Source organism: Xiphophorus couchianus, chromosome 6 (assembly GCF_001444195.1).
Source record: "Xiphophorus couchianus chromosome 6, X_couchianus-1.0, whole genome shotgun sequence".
Classification (NCBI taxonomy): Eukaryota; Metazoa; Chordata; class Actinopteri; order Cyprinodontiformes; family Poeciliidae; genus Xiphophorus; species Xiphophorus couchianus.
The window spans coordinates 30871444-30888948 of record NC_040233.1 but is presented as its reverse complement, the minus strand read 5'-3'; the positions used below and the strand labels follow the sequence as shown (position 1 = coordinate 30888948).

At 49.1% G+C, this 17505-nt stretch overlaps 2 protein-coding genes across 3 annotated transcripts; one reads left to right on the top strand and one right to left on the bottom strand.

The window, feature by feature from the left end:
* Positions 1 to 30: 30 nt before the first annotated feature.
* Positions 31 to 12399, top strand: bfsp2 (beaded filament structural protein 2, phakinin). Of its 2 annotated transcripts, none has more exons than XM_028021340.1 (7): positions 31 to 3639; positions 3719 to 3801; positions 5306 to 5462; positions 5536 to 5697; positions 5768 to 5896; positions 5970 to 6214; positions 12020 to 12399. In XM_028021340.1, the coding sequence occupies exons 1-7, from the start codon at positions 3214 to 3216 to the stop codon at positions 12030 to 12032; spliced, it is 1215 nt and encodes a 404-aa protein (XP_027877141.1). In that variant the 5' UTR covers positions 31 to 3213; the 3' UTR covers positions 12033 to 12399. The 2 variants fall into 2 exon arrangements, with proteins under 2 accessions (XP_027877141.1, XP_027877140.1); XM_028021339.1 differs by having other exon boundaries at positions 12006 to 12399.
* A 647-nt stretch (positions 12400 to 13046) lies between these two features.
* On the bottom strand, positions 13047 to 17444 carry klhl18 (kelch-like family member 18). The gene is made up of 10 exons (XM_028021333.1): positions 16312 to 17444; positions 15906 to 16036; positions 15685 to 15825; positions 15404 to 15602; positions 15151 to 15311; positions 14878 to 15014; positions 14583 to 14805; positions 14401 to 14505; positions 14113 to 14224; positions 13047 to 14039 (listed from the first exon to the last, which is right to left on the bottom strand). The coding sequence occupies exons 1-10, from the start codon at positions 16438 to 16440 to the stop codon at positions 13653 to 13655; spliced, it is 1725 nt and encodes a 574-aa protein (XP_027877134.1). The 5' UTR covers positions 16441 to 17444; the 3' UTR covers positions 13047 to 13652.
* Positions 17445 to 17505: the final 61 nt, after the last annotated feature.

Below are 17505 nucleotides of genomic sequence, written 5' to 3'. Positions count from 1 at the left end.
CAGAGATCAGATGTTTGATGGGAACAAAAACAGAAAGAGGAAGCAGAAGTGCCGCCTGACGCAGGAGGACCGAACCGGGTGGAACCGGGCGCAGCTCCAGAATCTGCAGCCGCGCCGCTGCACCTGCAGACAGGAAGTGGATCAGAGCAGCACTGATTAGAACCTGTGGTTAAACCGCCAACTTCCTGTCATACGTCTCTTCGTTTAAAAACTGTCGATGGCGGGAAAACGGACCGGCAGAAGTCGATGTTCTGACCCGGTTAGCTGCACACCTCACTCAGCCGGTCCAGAACCAACAGCTCCAGGCTGAAAACCAGAACCAGAACCAGAACTCTGACCCAAGGAACACTGAGGATCTGAGCGGTTCTCTGAGAAGATTTCCTACACAGAGAGAAAAAGGTTTAAGTCGTGAGGAACGAAGGATGGAACCGGAACCGGTAGAACCCGATGGAGATCAGCAGCATTATGGAACAACAGAACAGCTTTCAGTCTGGTTTCCATGGTTACCACGGTACTGAGACTGGCCTAGTCAAAGTGTTTAATGACATCCATATAAACAGAGTGTGGAAGAACCACAGTGCTGGTTCTGGTTCTGTTGGACCTCAGTACCTCCTAGTGTCCAGCTGGAAACTAGAGATCAGGCTGACCTCTGACCTCTGACCTGAATCTTCAGTTCCAAAGTGGGCCTTCTACCAGCTGCAGAACATTTCCAGGATCAGCCGGTTCTACGTTCCACTGAGACTTTAACCTGCTGCTAGTTTACAAATTAAAGATCTGCTGCTTCTGGTTCTGGTTCTGCTCTGCATCAGAACCAGAACCAGACATGGAGAAGCAGCATTCAGCTTCTATGCTCCACAAATCTTGAACAAACTTTCAGAAAACTGTAAAACAGCTGAAACCCCGAGTTCCTTTAAATCCAAACTAAAAAGCAGCTGGTTAGAGTTGCTATGGAAACATAATCAATCAACTGAGGGTATGTTGCTGCCGATTGTTGCCAGGTGTGGAATAAAATAATTATTCACAGAGTGTTTACTTTTATTAGAAGTTTATTTTTAATATTAATCTTACAATGTTTAATCATTTATTATGTCTCACTCAGTCTTACAGAGTCATTGTTTCTCCTTTTAGCCTCAGTGGGTCAGAACCTTAGCAACAGACGATCAGTAAATAGTTTTCATACCTTTCAGAGGAACAGACCAGACCGACGGCTCAGCGATTATTATTAGACACAATATTCTGTCTGAAACCCATTTTTAACTGAAAGTTGCATTTTTCTCTGTGTGTGTATTAATCTGATTAGCTCCTTGGGAATGTTGGTGGCGACTCTGTCTGCGGGAGAAGGACGGTATACAGTATATGTAGAGAGGTGATTCCTTTGTCTGGTTAGATCTATTCTGAGTTCTCCATCTGTGCAGATGTAAAATAAAACTGTGTTTTGTTCTTTCTCTTTAACAAGGTTTGGACTTTGTTAATTTTTCTCGCTCCACACAGGTCCGCCTTAAAATAAGACTTTTTAATGGAGACCTGGCAACCACAGCCAGCAACAGAAAATAAAAACGAGGGTTCGACTTTTAACACAAATAAATACATTCCAGATCATATCGTGATACAAATCGATATCGCCACCATCACACGTATCGCGATATGAGGTCACGCCGTATCACACAACCCTAGTCCAGGTAAGTCCGGGTGATTCTCCGCCATGTCTTATGGATCTTTCCAGGTTTTCCAGGATAGAAACCTGGAGGAGGTGAATGGTGGCCATGACTGTTTGAAAATGAACCCCGGGTCTATAACTACCCCAAGTTTTTGCCCCTCTCTGGGTCGGTTCTGATGGAACTCTAGTTAATTTGCTCGTATGTGTTTTGAGTTAAAGATAAGTTTGCAACATTTACTTCAATAATGTTGTGATTGTTGGAGCAGACAAAGTGTTGCTGTTGAGAAAATGCCATTAAATCAATCAGGGGTCACCTGGGGGTCAAAGAGCTCAGGTGTTACTTTGATTGTGCTTTGAGGTTTTCTAAAAAACACGACATCTTACTGATTTCATGCCATCAGTAAAACAACAACTGATGATCAGTTTGGTTTTAAACAAAAGCTCAGTGATGATTTATGACTTTATTCAGTGAAAGAAATCATAATAAATATAAGATACAGAACATTGAGTTTTTAGAAGCATCTGAAGCTTCTGACAGAGTTAAACCATAAACTGTTCATTAAACTGCAACGTAGAGGAAGATAATCTGATATTACATTATTGGTATTCTCATCGGTCTATGCAAGTTAAGTCTGGAGATTTCTGAACCTTTTTCTGTTTCAAATGGAAACAGTTTTTTTAACTCGTACCTTCATGATTGTTCTGTTGAACTTAAAGATTGTGATACTGGCTGTTAGGTGGGCAGCCATTTTGTAAATCATTTCATGTACGGTAAAGGCGATCTGGTCCTTCAGGCTCCCTGCAGCGCTGGCTTACAGCGGGAACCCGGACTGGCTTGACATGTTTAATCCCAAACAGATTGTTGATCCTGCTAGGAGGGTCAGAAGATGAATTCTTTCTTGTTATGTAGCAAATCAAGTCTTGAGTTTGGTGACTAATATATCTGTCATATGCTGAGGAGTGATCTCTGTGATGATGTGAAGCAACACTGTGTAAGTTGTACATTAAAGTTTCCCTTTTTATTGCGCCTCATTTCATCCAGTTCAGCTGTAACCTGAGGTGGAGTCTCCAAGATCCGGAGGATCCGGAGGATCCAGAGGATCCAGAGGATCCAGAGGATCCCATCTGGACGGAGTCACAGCGGAGGCAGACCAAGGCTTAGTTTTTGGTTTAGTTTTTAGTTTGGTTTAGTTTTTAGTGAGGTTTAGTTTGATGTAACCATCTCAGAAGTTTTACCTGCTTTAAAAAATAACAGGGAACTAAATCAGAGTTTCCATATTTTTCTGAAATGTTTCTTCTGTCTTCTCCGCCTTTCCAGGTTTGGTCAGAAGCTGCCGAGCGCATGCAGCTCAGGTCTATTCCACGGCTCCCCGTGACCCCGCTGCTGATGCAGCTGAAATGGGACTCCGTGTTTCCACCAGAACAAAAGGCCGCCACGCTGCGCGGCACAAACAGCTCCGGGACAAAGCAGGCCGTGTTTCCAGAACTCCGTCTCCCCATAAATCCCCGGAGGCGAGCCGCCATGGGGGGTTTGACCGAGGAAGCCGCCAAGCGCCATGCCTCTGCCCCGACGCCACTCTTCCTTCCTGGGACAGTCGTCGTCCGAGCGCCCGGCCGCTGCCTCCGGCGGGAGAACAAGTGCAGCCGGCGCAACGATGCCCCGCGGCACGCCGGTGGGGCCGGGAGCCACCAGCGGCCTGGGGACGCGCGTTTCCCGCCGGGCTCTGGGTATCAGCAGCGTGTTCCTGCAGGGGATGAGGAGCTGCACCGCGCCGGTGCTGCCCCGGGCTGGGGACCGGACCGCGGGCGGCGGCACCACGGGCCTGAACAGCTGCCTGATGGAGTACCGGGACAAAGTCCGGGCTCTGGAGGAGCTGAACCGGCAGCTGGAGCAACAGATCCGCCTCAGCCTGGACCGCAAGGCAGCCAGCGCCGGCGCCTGGGGGCCGCTGCGCAGGGAGTGGGAGGACATCTACCGGCAGGTAGGGGGGCAGCTACCGGCGGGGTAGGGGGGTAAGGTTGGGGTCAGGATCCTAAACTCTGATGTCCCACATGCTGCAGGTCAGTGAAGCCATCCTGGAAAACGCTCGGCTGATGCTGCAGACGGAGAACGTTCAGGCCAACGCTGAAGACTTTAAAGAAAGGTTAGAACCTGAGCAGAACCTGTGCAGAACCCAATAGTCAGTGGAACACTGGCTGTGATTTCAAATGAGCATAAAATGTTGTTGATGTTCCACCGGTTTCAGAAAACTATTTTACAGTCTGTTTCCATTAAAGAACCTCAGTGAGTAACTGGATCTGATTGGACCGATTCAAAAGTCGCCATTCAAACACGCCGATCCTAACAGGACCTAAACTCCTTCCTGTCTTCTTCTTCTTGGTTTGGGAAACATCCGGTTGTTGATCTCGAGTCATGTGACGACAAAAATGTACATTTTCGGAATTTCAATTTGTGCAATTTTAAAGTGAATAGAAACTGAGCCGATTGAAGGACCTCGTGTTTCTGATTCAGCCGTTAGGAAACTCTTGAACTGTTTTACAGATTTTTCAGTCACGTCGCTGATGATTCATCCAGACTGTTTTTATCAGGTTTGATTTCTGCTGATTTTAAAACACCTGGCTCTCACCAGGTGTTCAGATCAGATCATTGAATCCTGGACTTTCTGAACGAAACCTGTGGGTCGGATATCCAGGCAGCGACGAGGAGATTAATTGATTTTTAATTTCTTCTAGGCTTCTATAAAGTTGTTAAACTGAGTCATTTTTTCTGCTTGTGTTATGTTTGGCTGCTGGATTTCGTGTTCAGATTAATCCTGTGGTTTTTAAATCTGTCTCAGGTGTTTCAGTCTGGAGGGCTTGTGATTCTGTCACCGAGGCAAATAAAGCTCCAGCTGGTTCATGTTTTTAGGATTCTGTGTTCATAGCTGCAGTTTGGACCCGGCAGCAGGCGGCCTAGCAGATCCAACTGTTTGCTCGTTTCCATGGAGACACAACCTCCACTTTAATGGGAGCAAGAATATGTGAACGTTTAGAGAGGCAGTTATCTACCAGCTCATCTCCATGGTTACAGCCTCCAGACCAGGAGGCAGAGCGGCTCCGATTAAATGTTTCTGCTGAGTTTGGTGACAGCAGCTGTTGGGCTGAGTGAGCCGATGATGATTCTACTTTTTATTTTGGGATTTTGTGTAAACTTGGTGTCAGAGTTCATTTTACGGCCGTTTGCCTCGATTCAAACTTTCCCAGAAATCCTTCTAGAGTTGTAATAAATCCTGATCTATCATAGAAACGCCTCGTCTGTTCATCCAGAGCAAAAATCGGGTTCTGTTCAGTTAGGAAGAAAAATATCAACTGAGAAAAAACTTCCTGTTCCCGCCAAATGATTGGCCAGCAGCAGCTGATGATGATGATGATGGCAGTGTGTGTTTGTTTGTAGTACTTTGTGGGACCATTTTCCTGACACAACATTGTGGGGACCCGCTGCTCCTGGTCCCACAAGGGAAACGCTGTTTATGGGTCAGGGGTCAGATTTAGGACTAAGTTTTGGTTGGTTAGGCTGTAGAAATGAATTTCCATTCATTCGTTAATGGAAAATCTTCACAAAGACAGCCATGCCGGTGTGTGTGTGTGTGTGTGTGTGTGTGTGTGCAGGCTGGACAGCGAGGCGTCCCTCAGGACGGTGGTGGAGGACGAGGTCGGCTCGCTCCGCCGGGTGATGGAGGAGGCGGCCGTGACAAAGGTGGAGCTCGAGGAGCGGATGGAGAGCATGAGGGCGGAGCTACTGCACCTGGAGAGCCGCCATGAGCAGGTTTTGCTGCCTCCCGATCGGAACCAGAACCGGCAGTGGGCCTCTGGTGACCGAACTGTCCCTGTCCCCGCAGGACGTCCGCGCCCTATACAGCCGGACCGCCGGACGGGATGTGGACGAACCAGACACTCCCGTGGAAACGGGTCTGGACCGGATCCTGGCCCACATCCGGACCCACTGGGAGCAGCTGACGGAGCGGAACCGGGCCGACACTGACGGCTACCTGGAGTCCAAGGTGAGGCCGGGTCAGAGGACGAGCCGGACCAGCCGTCCCCTCCGTCCCCTAACCCCGTCCCGTCCCGCAGGAGGCGCCGTGCGCAGCCAGCCATCTGAGTGCGGAGGAGCAGCAGGCGGAGGCGCTGAAGGCGGAGTGCAGCGACGTGAGCTGCAGGATCCAGAGTCTCCAGGCTGAGACCGAGTCCATCAGGGCTCTGGTGAGACCGGCAGCATCACGTCCAGGGTCAGCCAGACCCTGACCTAATGACCTCCTGACCTCTGGTCCTGCAGAAACGAGGCCTGGAGAACTCGCTGAGCGACGCCCACCACTGGCACGATGTGGAGCTGCAGAACCTGGGCTCAGTGGTGGCGCGGCTGGAGGCGGAGCTTAGCGACGTGCGGAGCGAGATCGAGCAGCAGCGCCGCGACTTCGACATGTTGCTAAGCAACCGGCAGCGGCTGGAGCAGCAGATCGGCCTGTACCACGGCATCCTGGACGGAGAGGAGGACCGCTTCCTGCCGAGCAACGCGCAGTCGTGAGTCACGGCAACACAGGGCAATGGGGATACTTGGCAATAACACCTAGCAACACCAACATGTAGCAACAACAAACCAACATCATGCTACATATTGGTGTTGCTACATGTTGTTGCAAAAGAGCAACAGCATGTAGCAACAGAATGTAGCAACTGCATGTAGCAACAGCATGTAGCAACATCTAGCAACAACATGTAGCAACCGCATGTAGCAACAGCATCTAGCAACAACATGTAGCAACAACAAACCAACATCATGCTACATATAGGTGTTGCTACATGCTGTTGCAAAAGAGCAACAGCATGTAGCAACAGCATGCGGCAACATGTAGCAACAGCATGCGGCAACATGTAGCAACAGCATGTAGCAACAGAATGTAGCAACATGTAGCAACAGCATGTAGCAACAGCATGTAGCAACAGAATGTAGCAACAGATTGTAGCAACAACATGCGGCAACATGTAGCAACAGCATCTGGCAACAACATGTAGCAACATGTAGCAACCGCATGTAGCAACAGCATGCGGCAACATGTAGCAACAGCATGTAGCAACAGAATGTAGCAACATGTAGCAACAGCATGTAGCAACAGCATGTAGCAACAGAATGTAGCAACAGCATGCGGCAACATGTAGCAACAGCATCTGGCAACAACATGTAGCAACAGCATGTAGCAACATGTAGCAACCGCATGTAGCAACAGCATCTAGCAACAGAATGTAGCAACAACACGTAGCAACAACATGTAGCAACAGAATGTAGCAACAACACATAGCAAAATGTAGCAACAGCATCTAGCAACAACATGTAGCAACAACACATAGCAACATGTAGCAACAGCATCTAGCAACAACATGTAGCAACAGCATGGGGCAACATGTAGCAAAAGAATGTAGCAACAACACATAGCAACATGTAGCAACAGCATCTAGCAACAAAATGTAGCAACAGCATGGGGCAACATGTAGCAACAGCATCTAGCAACAACATGTAGCAACAACATGTAGCAACAACACATAGCAACATGTAGCAACAGCATCTAGCAACAACATGTAGCAACAGCATCTAGCAACAACATGTAGCAACAGAATGCAGCAACAACACGTAGCAACATGTAGCAACAGCATCTAGCAACAACATGTAGCAACAGCATGGGGCAACACGTAGCAACAGAATGTAGCAACAACATGTAGCAACTGCATGTAGGAACAACACCTAGCAACAACATTTAGCAACCGCATGGGGCAACACGTAGCAACAGAATGTAGCAACAACATGTAGCAACAGCATTTAACAACATGTAGCAACCGCATGTAGCAACAACATGTAGCAACAGAATGTAGCAACAACACATAGCAAAATGTAGCAACAGCATCTAGCAACAACATGTAGCAACAACATGTAGCAACAACACATAGCAACATGTAGCAACAGCATCTAGCAACAACATGTAGCAACAACATGTAGCAACAACACATAGCAACATGTAGCAACAGCATCTAGCAACAACATGTAGCAACAGCATGGGGCAACATGTAGCAACAACATGTAGCAACAGAATGTAGCAACAACACGTAGCAACATGTAGCAACAGCATCTAGCAACAACATGTAGCAACAGCATGGGGCAACACGTAGCAACAGAATGTAGCAACAACACATAGCAACATGTAGCAACAGCATCTAGCAACAACATGTAGCAACAGCATGGGGCAACATGTAGCAACAGCATCTAGCAACAGCATCTAGCAACAACATGTAGCAACAACATGTAGCAACAGAATGTAGCAACAACACGTAGCAACATGTAGCAACAGCATCTAGCAACAACACGTAGCAACAGAATGTAGCAACAACATGTAGCAACTGCATGTAGGAACAACACCTAGCAACAACATTTAGCAACCGCATGTAGCAACAACACGTAGCAACATGTAGCAACAACATGTAGCAACAGCATTTAACAACATGTAGCAACCGCATGTAGCAACAACATGTAGCAACAGAATGTAGCAACAACACGTAGCAGCAGCATGTAGCAACACGTAGCAACAGCATGTAGCAACAAGATGTAGCAATAAGATGTAGCACAACATGTAGCAACAACAACATGTAGCAACAGAATGTAGCAACCGCATGTAGGAACAACATGTAGCAACAACACATAGCAACATGTAGCAACAGCATCTAGCAACAACATGTAGCAACAGCATGGGGCAACATGTAGCAACAACATGTAGCAACAGAATGTAGCAACAAGACGTAGCAACATGTAGCAACAGCATCTAGCAACAACATGTAGCAACAGCATGGGGCAACACGTAGCAACAGAATGTAGCAACAACACATAGCAACATGTAGCAACAGCATCTAGCAACAACATGTAGCAACAGCATGGGGCAACATGTAGCAACAGCATCTAGCAACAACATGTAGCAACAACATGTAGCAACAACACATAGCAACATGTAGCAACAGCATCTAGCAACAACATGTAGCAACAGCATCTAGCAACAACATGTAGCAACAACATGTAGCAACAGAATGTAGCAACAACACGTAGCAACATGTAGCAACAGCATCTAGCAACAACATGTAGCAACAGCATGGGGCAACACGTAGCAACAGAATGTAGCAACAACATGTAGCAACTGCATGTAGGAACAACACCTAGCAACAACATTTAGCAACCGCATGGGGCAACACGTAGCAACAGAATGTAGCAACAACATGTAGCAACTGCATGTAGGAACAACACCTAGCAACAACATTTAGCAACCGCATGTAGCAACAACACGTAGCAACATGTAGCAACAACATGTAGCAACAGCATTTAACAACATGTAGCAACCGCATGTAGCAACAACATGTAGCAACAGAATGTAGCAACAACACATAGCAAAATGTAGCAACAGCATCTAGCAACAACATGTAGCAACAACATGTAGCAACAACACATAGCAACATGTAGCAACAGCATCTAGCAACAACATGTAGCAACAGCATGGGGCAACATGTAGCAACAACATGTAGCAACAGAATGTAGCAACAACACGTAGCAACATGTAGCAACAGCATCTAGCAACAACATGTAGCAACAGCATGGGGCAACACGTAGCAACAGAATGTAGCAACAACACATAGCAACATGTAGCAACAGCATCTAGCAACAACATGTAGCAACAGCATGGGGCAACATGTAGCAACATCATCTAGCAACAACATGTAGCAACAACATGTAGCAACAACACATAGCAACATGTAGCAACAGCATCTAGCAACAACATGTAGCAACAGCATCTAGCAACAACATGTAGCAACAACATGTAGCAACAGAATGTAGCAACAACACGTAGCAACATGTAGCAACAGCATCTAGCAACAACATGTAGCAACAGCATGGGGCAACACGTAGCAACAGAATGTAGCAACAACATGTAGCAACTGCATGTAGGAACAACACCTAGCAACAACATTTAGCAACCGCATGTAGCAACAACACGTAGCAACATGTAGCAACAACATGTAGCAACAGCATTTAACAACATGTAGCAACCGCATGTAGCAACAACATGTAGCAACAGAATGTAGCCACCGCATGTAGGAACAACATGTAGCAACAGAATGTAGCAACAGCATGTAGCAACAACACGTAGCAACAACACGTAGCAGCAGCATGTAGCAACACGTAGCAACAGCATGTAGCAACAAGATGTAGCAATAAGATGTAGCACAACATGTAGCAACAACAACATGTAGCAACAGAATGTAGCAACCGCATGTAGGAACAACATGTAGCAACAACACATAGCAACATGTAGCAACAGCATCTAGCAACAACATGTAGCAACAGCATGGGGCAACATGTAGCAACAACATGTAGCAACAGAATGTAGCAACAAGACGTAGCAACATGTAGCAACAGCATCTAGCAACAACATGTAGCAACAGCATGGGGCAACACGTAGCAACAGAATGTAGCAACAACACATAGCAACATGTAGCAACAGCATCTAGCAACAACATGTAGCAACAGCATGGGGCAACATGTAGCAACAGCATCTAGCAACAACATGTAGCAACAACATGTAGCAACAACACATAGCAACATGTAGCAACAGCATCTAGCAACAACATGTAGCAACAGCATCTAGCAACAACATGTAGCAACAACATGTAGCAACAGAATGTAGCAACAACACGTAGCAACATGTAGCAACAGCATCTAGCAACAACATGTAGCAACAGCATGGGGCAACACGTAGCAACAGAATGTAGCAACAACATGTAGCAACTGCATGTAGGAACAACACCTAGCAACAACATTTAGCAACCGCATGGGGCAACACGTAGCAACAGAATGTAGCAACAACATGTAGCAACTGCATGTAGGAACAACACCTAGCAACAACATTTAGCAACCGCATGTAGCAACAACACGTAGCAACATGTAGCAACAACATGTAGCAACAGCATTTAACAACATGTAGCAACCGCATGTAGCAACAACATGTAGCAACAGAATGTAGCAACAACACATAGCAAAATGTAGCAACAGCATCTAGCAACAACATGTAGCAACAACATGTAGCAACAACACATAGCAACATGTAGCAACAGCATCTAGCAACAACATGTAGCAACAGCATGGGGCAACATGTAGCAACAACATGTAGCAACAGAATGTAGCAACAACACGTAGCAACATGTAGCAACAGCATCTAGCAACAACATGTAGCAACAGCATGGGGCAACACGTAGCAACAGAATGTAGCAACAACACATAGCAACATGTAGCAACAGCATCTAGCAACAACATGTAGCAACAGCATGGGGCAACATGTAGCAACAGCATCTAGCAACAACATGTAGCAACAACATGTAGCAACAACACATAGCAACATGTAGCAACAACACATAGCAACATGTAGCAACAGCATCTAGCAACAACATGTAGCAACAGCATCTAGCAACAACATGTAGCAACAACACGTAGCAACAGAATGTAGCAACAACACGTAGCAACATGTAGCAACAGCATCTAGCAACAACATGTAGCAACAGCATGGGGCAACACGTAGCAACAGAATGTAGCAACAACATGTAGCAACTGCATGTAGGAACAACACCTAGCAACAACATTTAGCAACCGCATGTAGCAACAACACGTAGCAACATGTAGCAACAACATGTAGCAACAGCATTTAACAACATGTAGCAACCGCATGTAGCAACAACATGTAGCAACAGAATGTAGCCACCGCATGTAGGAACAACATGTAGCAACAGAATGTAGCAACAGCATGTAGCAACAACACATAGCAACAACATGTAGCAACAACACGTAGCAGCAGCATGTAGCAACACGTAGCAACAGCATGTAGCAACAAGATGTAGCAATAAGATGTAGCAACAACATGTAGCAACAACAACATGTAGCAACAGAATGTAGCAACCGCATGTAGGAACAACATGTAGCAACAACAACATGTAGCAACAGAATGTAGCAACAGCATGTAGCAACACGTAGCAACAGCATGTAGCAACAACATGTAGCAACAACATGTAGCAACAGAATGTAGCAACAGCATGTAGCAACACGTAGCAAAAGCATGTAGCAACAAGATGTAGCAACAACATGTAGCAACAGAATGTAGCAACAGCATGCAGGAACATGTAGCTCCTCCCACCTGGTGAAACCGATTTTGACAGAGCTGCGGCTCAGAAAGGCCCCGCCTACCTCAGTCACATGACAGGAAGCTGTAACTAACCTGGTGACTCACCTGTGCAGGTGTTGTGCTGCAGACTCCAGGCCTGAAGCTCCACCCCCTGCAGAACCTTCTGGACCGGCAGGCCCTCCGGCCCAGTGAAGACTCCGGGTCCGGTACCACTGGATTAGGGGACCGGGTCGTTAAGCCATCAGAACCACCCAGTTGGACCAGACGAACATCTACAACATGTAGGACGACCAGAACCGCTGGAGAAAAAAATGGATCTAGTTCTGATCGGGTCCAGGTGGGACTGATCCGACACAGTCGGGCTGAGATGCAGTGTGAGTGTGATGAGTTCAAGGACCGATTTGGACCTCACAGTTCTGGTTCTGGTTCCACTCCAGACTGGAGTCCTCCTGTACCGACCAACATTTCCTGTTTGTTGTTTTCAAAATAAAATTTACTGAAGGTGAATCTGATGTGTTCAGGTGCTTTTCTGAGAGCCCGAAAGCGTGAAATCAGCTGTTCTGGTTCTGATAAACCAGTTCAACAGAACCCGGTCTACTTCCCAATTCCTGATCAGACATCACCATGGTAACGCAGATGATAACCTGTTGCTGGGATCAGCAGAAATCAATAACATTTGGATTGATCGGGAATCAGTAACTGATCATCCAGACGACTTCAGAGGGAATAAAATGCTTTAATATCGAGACTGATCGATCGATCGATCGATCGATGGATGCGTCACCGTGACTAATTCAGCTGGACGATAAATTTTGAGGCCATAATAACATCAAAGCTGTCTAATATTAAAAACCGTCTAATAACCAAAGCAAACAAAAACAACCCAAATGGATCAAGAAGTGATTATTTTAGTAATCTGTTCATTATTTTGACACCTGAGTTAAAAACTTTGAAAAAGTGAAATATTAAATCTTTCCCCACTAGCAGCATTAAAATCAGCATCGCTGCAATTTATTTTCTGTAGTTCAGAAAATGAACTTTTTAAGTTGGACAAAAATCTGAGATGATATTTAATAAAAAAGCAGGAGGCTCACAAAGAAAGCTTCTGGAAAAGGTTTCGTTTTCAGTTCAATAAAGTCTCAGTTTAACCAAAGTAGTTTTCATTTCAACTTTGTATTTTCTTTGACGCTTTAAGCATATTGTGTGATTTTGTATACATTAATATATGAATATGTTTTTGATGTAGTACGTCTATAATGTAAAAGAATATCTTACTTTATTAAAAGTTTAGACAAAGCTGGTCATGTGATGTTGGTATGATGTCAGAAACAAATTGGACTGAACACGTTTATCCTGAATAAATTATTTATATTAAATTATCTGAACAACATGAGCGCACTGAGCTGTGCTCGCAGGTAAACCAGCGTCTGTCACCTGGAAACGTCCTGGAAGCACCTGACCAGGTGCTGATGATGTCACCTCCACCACCTGATGTCCCTGAAGCTCCGCCTCCTCCGTCATTGGGCTGTGTGACTACACCCCTGCAGGTCATGAAGCCCCGCCCTAAACCGGAAGCCCCGCCCCTCCAGGTGCTGTCCCTACAGCTAGCAGCTCTATGGGACTCCCTCTGACCAATCAGAAGCCAGTAATTAATTGTAGCAGCCGCTGGAAGCTCTACAGTTTTTCCCAGAATGCCGAGGGAGGCGAGCCTCTCCGTCCTACCGAGAAGCTCTGGTCAGCGCCAGAGGCCCCGCCCCCTCCTAGGCGGGCTGCAGCAGAACGCAGCCGACGCCGACGCCGCCCTCGTGACTCGCCATGGGCGCCATGAACACCCAGCGGTTGGTGTCAGGATTCAGCATCTCCACCGAGCTGAGGTTGGACTGGCCGTCGTAGCCGCCCACGGCGTACAGCCGGCCTGCTGTCGACACCAGCGACACCCGGCTGCGCCGCGTGTTCATGGCCACCAGGAGGCTCCACTGGCCCGACACGCCGGCCAGCACCTCCACGCCGCTCAGAAAGCCGGAGCCGTCGTAGCCGCCGGCGACGTACATGTGGTTGCCGAGCGCAGCGGCGCCGTGGCGGCAGCGCTTGTTGAGCATGGCCGGCGCCGGGTGCCAACGGTCCGTGTGGTGGTTGTAGTACTCCACCTGCAGGGGGAGGAGTCACACAGGTGAGCCGAGCAGGCGGCGCCGAGCGGCGGTGCCGAGCGGCAGCACTGACCGTGTTGAAGATCTGCAGGCCGTCATGGCCGCCCGACACAAAGATTCGCCCATCGAACACGGTGACGCCGGTGGCGCTGCGACTCACGCTCATTTCCGTCACCACGCTCCACCTGAGGAGGAATCATGGTGAGTCACATGACAGAAAGTCGCTACGCTGGGCGCTACGGACGCCCCCTGCTGTCTGAGCAGCAGATAGGTGGAGATCAGGTCAACAAGATTCACCTGAACTCAGGTAAGAGAGAGAGAGACCATCATCTTCATCATCTTCCTCACAGACAGAACTCACCTGTCGGTTTCTGGAGAGTAACATTCCACAGAGTTCAGAGAGGATTTCCCGTCGTATCCACCGCAGACGTAAATATGGCCGTCGATGACCACGGTTCCCATGGCGCTGAGGAAGGCCGCATAGGGTTAGTGATCGGGTTATTGATCAGTCGGTTCCGGTCGTGTACCAGGTGGGCCACTGACCTGCGCTGGCTGTTCATGCTGGACACCTGAGTCCAGCCGTCCGTCTCCGGGTTGTAGACCTCCACCGTGCTGAGCCGCGATTGGCCGTCGTATCCGCCGATGGCGTACAGCAGGCCGTTAACGACGGCCACTCCCACTCGACTGCGGGCCGTCCTCATTGGCTGGCAGCGCTCCCAGAAGTTCCCCACCGGGTCAAACACCTCCACCAGGTTCAAGGAGTCACCTGCCAAAGCAAGAGGCCATCAGCTCCACCTGGACTCAGCAGCGCCAGCTCAGGTGAGAAAGGCGGAGCTACCTGAGCTGTTGAGGCCGCCCACGGCGTAGATGAGCCCCGAGACGGAGGTGCAGCACCGCGGGCGCGTCTTAAAGGAAGGCAGGTGAGGGCGGCGCTCCAGGACCAGGTGGAAGTCTTTGGCCTCATCCACCAGGTCCCTGCCAGGAGATCAATACTGATCAATAAACAATCAATAAAGTGATAATCAGAACCAATCAGACCCGATCAGAACCTGACTGATGCGAGTCCAGATCTCCTGGACAGTCCCGGTGCCTCAGGTGCGCTGCGCCTCACCTGCACCTGTGGCAGCAGCGGATCAGCTCGTCCTGCTGGACGCGGTCGGACAGGAAGCGCGGCTGGCAGAGAGGAAGCCGGATCTTGGCCAGCAGCTCCGGCAGCAGAGTCTTCCTCCGGTCCCGGTCGTGGTGGACCCAAGCCAGAGCCGCCTCAAACACCTGCACAGGTAAGGTGGGGCGGTGACTGCGGAGGTGTGCGAGCGAGCGGCGGAGCTGAGCGAGCAGCGGAGCTGCGCGAGCGGCGGCCTCACCTGCTCCTCGGCCTTGACGTTGAGCTCGTTGCAGCCCATCAGCTCCAGAACCTCCTCGGCCCGCAGCGCCAGGAACTCCTCGGACAGCGCCGCCTCCACGAAGTGGCGCTGCAGGAAGCCGTTGGCCGCGTCGTACAGCGCCGTGCACATCATGGCCTCCGCGAACTGACGCACGCCCAGGCAGTTCTTGGGGTGCAGCCTGGAACCAGAGGGGACCGGTCGCCATGGAGACGTCAGCTGACATGGCGGCCGTGGTACGGAGCGCGCGTGGAGGAGCTCACCTCTCCTGCAGGAAGGAGCAGCAGGCGTCCTTCACGTTCTGCAGCTGCAGGAAGCTGGAGCCAATCAGCAGCGCCTGGACGTTCTGCTGGTCGATGGCGACGCGGCCGCTGTAGGCAAAGTTAATCAGAGCCTCCAGGGCGCTGCGGCACAGACAGCTACTGGTTAGACTGGGAGGGACTGAATGTGTACCTGGGGTCCTACTGGTCTTACTGGTGCGTACCTGGGGTCCATGCCCTGCATCAGGATCTCGTCCTGCTTGCGCTCCACCATGTCGTTGGTGAACATGGCGTGGAAATACGGGATGGAGGCGGCGAGGACGATCCGGTGAGCGCTGAACTTGTGCTCCCCGACCTGCAGACACGAGCCGGGTCAGAACCAGAACCAACGGACTCCAGCTCCATTTAACAGCTGTGATCTGATCGATGAAAGCTGATTAGTTGCTAAGCAATAAGTCAAGTAATCCACTTCCTGTCTACTGACAGGTGTAATCACGTGATCTGTCACCTATAATCGATACAAGACGTATCAGCTGTTTGTCAATGGTCTGTCCTGTTAGCCAGTTAGCACCCAGTTAGCATTCCAGTAGCTCGTGAGCTAACCCCAGCCTCGCGAAACTCGCTTCTTACCTTGAGAGTGACGTCACACAGCTTGCCTTGACGTCGAATCTCCTCCATCACGACGTAGCCTCTCGCGGGCAGGTCTGGGACGGAGAAGTGGACCAGGTCCTCGAGTTCTTCGCACACGGAGTCTCCCATGATGACCTGGAGGCGGACCGAGTCCTGCGAGCCGCCGTACGCACACTTCCGGCGTAGCGGGGCAAGACTTCAAAATAAAAGCTCGGAGCCAGTCTGGTCCGTTTCTACCGCTGAAATGTTTTGCTCATTTCTGGAGGTTCGGTTTATTTGGACTTTAGTCCGGAATTTGCAGCTCTGAACAAATATTTATCTTCTGGTGTTGGGTCCGGTTCTGATGTTCGGCTTCCTGAAGCTTTGAACGGTGTTAGTGTGAAAACGTCCTCCCATCCGAGGGCGACCCCTGCTGGCCGGAAGGCGAAACTGCAGCCTCGTGCTGCGGTCCATCTTCCTCCTGGTCAGGACGGGTTCTAGTCTGGACAAAACCGCAGGAAGGCTGAGCAGAACCGAATGACCTGGTTCTTCTGGGTCGAGCTTCTCCAAAGAACCCAGAGCAATCCAGATATTAACCAGATGGGCTCGGTTCTGACCCAAAGCTTCTAACATTCCTGTTCTCAGTCAGGTTCTGATCCTCACCTGGTTCTGGTTCTGGAAATGCCGAGTCAGTAGGTGTCTGAGGGCCCGATTGTTTCCGACCGGTCCAGAAACACTGAGGCCATCTAGAACTTCATGGACCAGCAGCAGAACCTGTTCTGGAAGAACCGGATCAGGGTTTGGACCTGTCATGAGGCTGAGCTCAGTTCTGGTTTTAGGGAGAACGGACCGGACCAGAACATGCTCTGCAGTAAGTGTGAGATCTTTGGTTCTGACCCAGATGAACTTTGACCTCTCCATCTGCTGATGGAGAACAGAACTTTTCCAGAACCGGATCCAGCTGCTCGCCTTTACCGGTTCTGGAGGCTGTTCAGAACTTTGTGGAAGCCCCAACGTTCACCCGGTCCTGCAGAACCTGATCAGGTCCAGTTCCGGAGTGATTTTATTCCAACTTTCTAAAACAGAAAACACAGACAACAGAAGAACCAGAACCAGTCGGTCCAGAACCAATTTGGGCCGTCAGTGGATCCAGGCAGACCCCGGGTCGTCATGACGACGCAGGGGGATCAAAGGTTTCCTGTCGGGATCGTATGG